The 6,423-nt window shown below is 38.4% G+C and overlaps 1 protein-coding gene across 7 annotated transcripts in view; it reads left to right on the top strand.

The window, feature by feature from the left end:
• The window catches only part of eml1 (EMAP like 1), a 79,961-nt gene extending 74,998 nt beyond the window's left edge, over nucleotides 1-4,963 (top strand). For all 7 annotated transcript variants that reach the window (XM_038286247.1, XM_038286243.1, XM_038286244.1 and 4 more), the window contains 5 exons: nucleotides 304-401; nucleotides 549-636; nucleotides 1,143-1,238; nucleotides 3,166-3,296; nucleotides 4,492-4,963. In XM_038286247.1, coding sequence (XP_038142175.1) covers nucleotides 304-401; nucleotides 549-636; nucleotides 1,143-1,238; nucleotides 3,166-3,296; nucleotides 4,492-4,617 — 539 coding nt within the window. In that variant the 3' untranslated portion in view covers nucleotides 4,618-4,963. The remainder of the gene's footprint in view (nucleotides 1-303; nucleotides 402-548; nucleotides 637-1,142; nucleotides 1,239-3,165; nucleotides 3,297-4,491) is intronic.
• Nucleotides 4,964-6,423: the final 1,460 nt, after the last annotated feature.

A 6,423-nucleotide genomic window follows, 5' to 3' on the forward strand; every position in this document is an offset into this window, starting at 1 on the left:
AAGAAAAACCCATAATGGTCACATAAATAACTTGACTCTGACAAAAATAATGATAAATAAAAACTCCATGAAAATGAGCATATAAAAGCAAAACATTGCTTTTCAACCCCTCTTCCTGAATAAATTGATGAAAATACTGAAAGTGATGTGACCAAAGGGACATGCTAAATAAAGGTGTTTCACTAATTAGCATCACAGGTTTAAAATCTCATAATCAGTCAGCTAGTATAGGCTGATATTTCAATACAACTTTCTTTCATATCCAGTCCATAATTTAACATCCTGAACATGGTTTTTCCTTAGATGGTAACTTCATGGCTATTGGTTCCCACGACAACTATATTTACATTTACGCTGTGGCAGAAAATGGGAGGAAGTACAGTCGGGTTGGAAAGTGCTCGGTGAGCCCCCTCCTCATCACACCTCCTCCCACATCTTCTGCTCTCACTGACTCTGAGTTTTTAGATAAACACATTTTTACTGGACTGAACATCTGAGACCAGAATTATATGAAGTTTCTCTGACATTTCTTTTGTATTTCAATCCAGGGTCACTCCAGTTTCATCACCCATTTGGATTGGTCTGTGGACTCCCAGTACCTGGTCTCAAATTCAGGCGACTATGAGATTCTCTACTGTAAGTATAACCGTTGAGCCACACTATGCTGAAAGGTCACCTCAGATATGACCCCTGACCTGATTTTTAAAACCATCACTAATATTCCAGTATAAGAGCTTAAGACTTTCTGCTTTATTTGGTATTAAGCTGAAAGTTGCAGCAACTGAAAAATTTATTGTGTCACAGTCTGAATTTAGTGAGGTTTGTTTTCAATGATTGTGGACTTTATGCTGATTTAATAATCCTGCCAGTTAAAGCAGTAGGTGGGATTAATTCTAGCATTCCTCAGAGCTTTGGTCCAAACCGGTACAATGAAGGCTTTTACTGCTGTTATCAAGGAGCTGTAAGGGGTCGATCAGAGTTCATCTCTGCTATTAAACAAGCAGTTGTTTATCAGGAAATAGTAAGAATAATACTTTCCATTTTCAAACTGAGATATTTATAGAATTGCTCTGTTGTTACAGAGTTTCCATGCCTGGTCTTGCTGTAACATATTTTCTGTCCTCTGTTATTTTGCTCCACAGGGATCCCATCAGTGTGTAAACAGGTCGTCAGCGTGGAAACCACTAGAGACATCGAATGGTTCACTCACACTTGCACTCTGGGCTTTCAGGTGTTTGGTAAGACGCTGCCTCCTCATCTCTCTCTACATCCATTTACATTCACCAACCACTTTATTAGTTACAAACTGAAATTGAGCAATGCCTTAAGTCTCCATAATAATGATTAGAGTTGCACCGATCTGAACCCTGGAGCAGATATCAGCTCTGATATTGACTAAATAGCTGGATCATATCAATGATTTTATATCGGAGATGAAAGTGCATGTTACATGGAAATGTTTTGCTATTTATTTGTTTATAATTAATATAAAGTTACATTTATATCTGTTAATTTGGTACATTTTTTAAACAATGTTTATGCCAATGCTAAAGCCAGTTGAATCGAATATCGACTGATAAGCTCAGCCCAGGTATCGGATTGGAATGGAAAAAACTGGATCAATGCTTCTCTAATATTGATGGGAAAAGATGACTGGATCATTTTTCTGAGATCTGGGTCCATATTGGCAAGATGGCATCCCTCACTTGATTTCCTTTTCCACTGCATTGAGATCTAGAGACTGTGGAGGCTACTGGGGTCCAGAGGACTCTTTGTCTTGTTCTATAGTGGGGTCATGATGGGAACCACCGTTATACCTGTAGTACAAGGATAGATCATTGATAAAAGACAGGATTGAGGAATCCTTTTGTCTCTTTGTTATTTTTTTGTATTTTATTTTATGTTTACACCAAGGTCTGGCATCAAAGCTGAAGATGCTTTTTAAGTCATTTTTTTTTATTGAATTTAAAGTGAGCCTGTATTATTAACTGAAGATGCTTTCTAAGCCAGTAGACTGGGGGTTTTCTGCTGGTGCAGCTCATCAGCCTATAAGCTGGTGGAACTGTGTTTTCAGACATGAATAATAATGATTTTACATTATTACATCATGTTCTACTCACCCATGTGAGTTTTGTGTCATTTGGAGACGTTCTGAAGATATTCGGTTAGGTTATATCCAAGTAACGTCTTCCTATGGGCAAACGACTTGAAGGCACAAACTAAACTGTTCATCATTTATCATTTATGGTACGCCAGCATTCATAACATGTAGGCAAATCACTGTCCCCTGGACATCCGTGGTTATATTTTGTATATTTATATATTTTTTTAAACAAAGCGGCGCGTAGTGACAGCCAAGCTGGGCCACAGGCAGCTACGCTCTACCCCTTCTATTCATTCGACTAGCTAATCTGAATCTTTCAATTCCATTTGGAGAGTGAGATCATCTGTGGTAGCAGCACTAGACATCTTCCAGACATGTGAGTAAAACTAGCAGCAGTTCAGCGGACAGGAAGAATGAACGGTAGCCAGCGCGCGTGGATGACGTCATACACACTCTGCTTTGTTTTTAAAACATATAGATATAAAAATATATAACCGCGGATGTCTGGGGGACAGTGATTCACCTACATGTTATGAATGCTGGCGTACCATAAATGATAAATTATTAACAGTTCAGTTTGTGCCTTCAAGTCGTTCGCCCATAGGAAGACTTGGATATAACCTAACCAAATATCTTCAGAACAGCTCCAAATTTCACAAAAGTAATATGGGTGAGTAGAACATGATGTAACAATGTAAAATCAAGGGCCCAATGTAAAAAAAAAACGGTGTTCCCCTTTAAGCAATCAATCCATTCCTCTCTAAATGCTGACATTCATAAGTCATTTTCATTCACACACCTGATGCCTGCCAGGTGTTACATCTTTTTCGGCCCATTCAGCCCAGCAGTGCATGAAACGTAGATAAAAAATCTTAGAGCAGGTTCATTAAAAATTACTTCACTCTCCTTTCAGTTTCCTTCTGATGCCTGGTTTGATCTTCAAGTCAATTTAGGTTCCTAAATGCTTGAGTTCCTGCCATATTACTGGCTGATGAAGTGGGCCAGTGAGTGCATGTTTAGGTTGAAGCTCTGAGAGGTTTTTGCTGCTCTGTTCTTCTCAGGGCTGTGGCCTGACGGCTCAGATGGCACCGATATCAACGCGGCATGCAGGTCCAATGACATGAGCCTCCTGGTAACTGGAGATGATTTCGGGAAGGTCCATCTTTTCTCATACCCCTGTTCGCAGTTCAGGGTATGATGCTAACGTACTTTGAACAGTGGTGGTTTTTGACATGGAGGATATGGCTCTTTGCCTGGGGTGGTATAGCAGTAAATATAAATGTATAAATGCGTAAATATGCACCTCAAACAAGACAGCACCCAAGTTTGTACAGCATTTTTTATACAATTTGTAAAAAAACTACTTATGTGCCTTACCAGCAGAGATGGGAAGTAACGAAGTACAAATACTTCTTTACTGTACTCAAGTAGATTTTTCTGATATTTTTACTTTACTTTACTACTAATTTTTATGGCGACTTTTTACTTCTACTCCTTACATTTTTACACAAATATCTGTACTTTCTACTCCTTACATTTTAAAAAATTGGCTCGTTACTTTAGTTTTGAATCATTTCAATGGAGTTACCGTTATTATTTTTCATGTCATCAATACCAAATTCAATCTAATTGGATGGGAATCTACGTTGCATTTGACACACCACTACAAGATGAATCGACAGATTCGGCGGTATTCATTGGCGGCAAATCATTGCAGCTTGGTGGCGGTGACGTTAGCATAGTAGTATGGACGACGAGATGATTGAAAATGAACACAACGGAGATCTAGTCCTATTGGCAGACATCCATTTAAAATGTAGGCAACGGCATGAAAAAAGTGGTTTCTACTTTTACTTTTATACTTTAAGTAAATTTACAAGCCTGTACTTTGTTACTTTTACTTGAGTAAAGAAGTTTAATCAGTACTTCCACTTTTTCCAGAGTATTTTTTAACACAAGTATCTGTACTTTTACTCAAGTACGGAAAGTGAGTACTTTTGCCATCTCTGCTTACCAGGTTTATGACTTTGAAGTTGATGTCTAATCTATAGCTTCCCTCTTATGCTCAATTAAAGGGATAGTAAATTATTGTCCAAGAAATCTGGCCCACATGAGAACATTATTAGTTAGAAAATTATCAAAAAAAAATAAGTGGCTTAAAAAAGTCTGAATAGATCACATAATTAAATTGATTTGTTCGCTTTTCAGAATGATGTACATAGGAGGAAGAGGGGGTTGGTTTAGGTATTTATGGATATGAGGGAGCAGAAGGGGGGGCTTGCCTACGGCTACATTTATGCAATAACCACCACTGGGTTCCAATATGAGCATTACCATCTGTTTTATTCAGAAATATTTGAAGAAATTTGTTTTTTTTTTCTTTCCAGGCTCCGAGCCATGTTTACCGTGGCCACAGCAGCCATGTAACAAATGTGAACTTCCTTTATGACGACAGCTACTTGGTGTCGACCGGCGGGAAGGATATGAGCGTCCTGCAGTGGAGAATAGTCTGAGCAGACGGACACTCAGAGAAACAGCTGGTGCCTCAGAGCTGCAGAAGCAAACTGAGCAGATATGCACTAAAATGAACCAAACTAAAAATCACTCCAAATAAAAGGTGGATTTGAGGGATGGGAGGGGCGATTAAACAGAAGCGATCCTGCAGGTTCCCTCTTCTCCTGCTGACGGATGAAAGGAAAGGCAGGAAATGTAAGAAGCAGCTGCTTGAAGTGAAGAACTTTTCCCTTTATGCTTTTTTTAGCCACACTACATGAACAGGATAGAGAAAAAAAACTCACTGATTTCAGCCTTGTCTATAAAGACGCAAAACGGAACGAGTCCAACTGAACAGAACCAAAGGCTCTGACTTTCTGTCTGCACTAACACAGTTTGGATGTCACTGTTCTTCTTCCTGTGCAGGTTCTGCTCTCAGGAAGATCTGAACCGTTCCACATGAATGGAGCTCCAAAAAACTGAAACATTGGGATTCTTTTTAGAGCTCTTGTACTTTTATTTTGTATTTACAACTCAGGAAAACACTAATGAAGCAAGTCCCCTTCCAACCTGGCACATCAGGAAGAACCTCTGGCAGCCCTAAAAACATCCAACAATTAATGCCTTGCAAAAATACTGAACTTCATGACATTTTGTGAAATTACTACCACAGACTCTGATGGATTTAACTGGATTTATACGAGATAGACCAACACAAAGGCACGCATTATTATAAAATGGAAAGAAATTATGTTTTTTTTTTCAAAGTGTTTCTTTCCTCTTTTTATCAAACATGATTGACTTTCTTTGCACTTTGTGTTGGTCTGTCACATATATTGCCCAGAAAATGCATAAATGTTTGATGCTGTAATGAGACAAAAGGAAGTATAATTAGAGAGCAGTGATATCACATTAATGTAATTAGAAGCAGCAAACAAGGTTTCAGCCTGATTTAAAATATTCCCTCCACAAGTCTGAATTTTTTTTATATATATATTTATTAATTTGAAGCCAAATGTTCCACTGCCAGTTGTTTCACCTTGAAGTTTTCCCCTTGTTTGGTTCTGAGTGGTTGAATATGTACCCAGACCCACGGCACATTTTTGAGGAAAATGTGATTTTTGAAACAGTTTTAGGACTTTTTTGAGGGGGGGGTGGGGGGGGGGGGGGTGAAATGTTGTATGCTTGTCGTATGTGTCTGTCTCTAAAAATGAGGAGCATCAAAAACAAGTAAATTGTATTTTATTCTTCCTTTTTTATGTCAAGATTTGTTCTTGGAGAGGAAGGAAGAGACCGTTGCACTGTAATCGCCTGACTTTTGCACCAACACTGATCTGATCCAATTTTCGAGGTGTTTTTCATCTTTGATGCACTGCTGACAAAATGCAGGTTTCTTACTGCTCAGCGTTAGATGGAGCGATCTCTGCTCCAGGTTTATGTTACTCGTCGGTTTTCAATTTCAACACAGAGCCGGATGGACTTTAGTGAGAACCTCTCTGATGATGTGTGTGATGATTGTTGTTTGAAGATGCTGTGTTTTCAGTAAAGCCTCCTAACTTCATCCACATGGATTTAACTGAACCTGTCCCACCATTTAACACCTGAAGCTGCTGATTTCTTCCCATTAAATACCTAACATCTGACTGAAGCAAATGAAACCTTAACATTTGTTCCTGTCTTTTTATTTCCACATGATTGCATGAACTAAACCAAATATCATAGCAGAAAAACATAAAACAATATAAAATGCAAAATTGATAATTAGCACAAAATAAAGAGTTTTCTCTGGCAGTTTTTTTTTTTTTCTTTTTTTTAGATACATGCTT

The sequence above is a fragment of the Cyprinodon tularosa genome, unplaced genomic scaffold, assembly GCF_016077235.1.
Source record: "Cyprinodon tularosa strain WSP-4 unplaced genomic scaffold, ASM1607723v1 ctg222, whole genome shotgun sequence".
Classification (NCBI taxonomy): domain Eukaryota; kingdom Metazoa; phylum Chordata; class Actinopteri; order Cyprinodontiformes; family Cyprinodontidae; genus Cyprinodon; species Cyprinodon tularosa.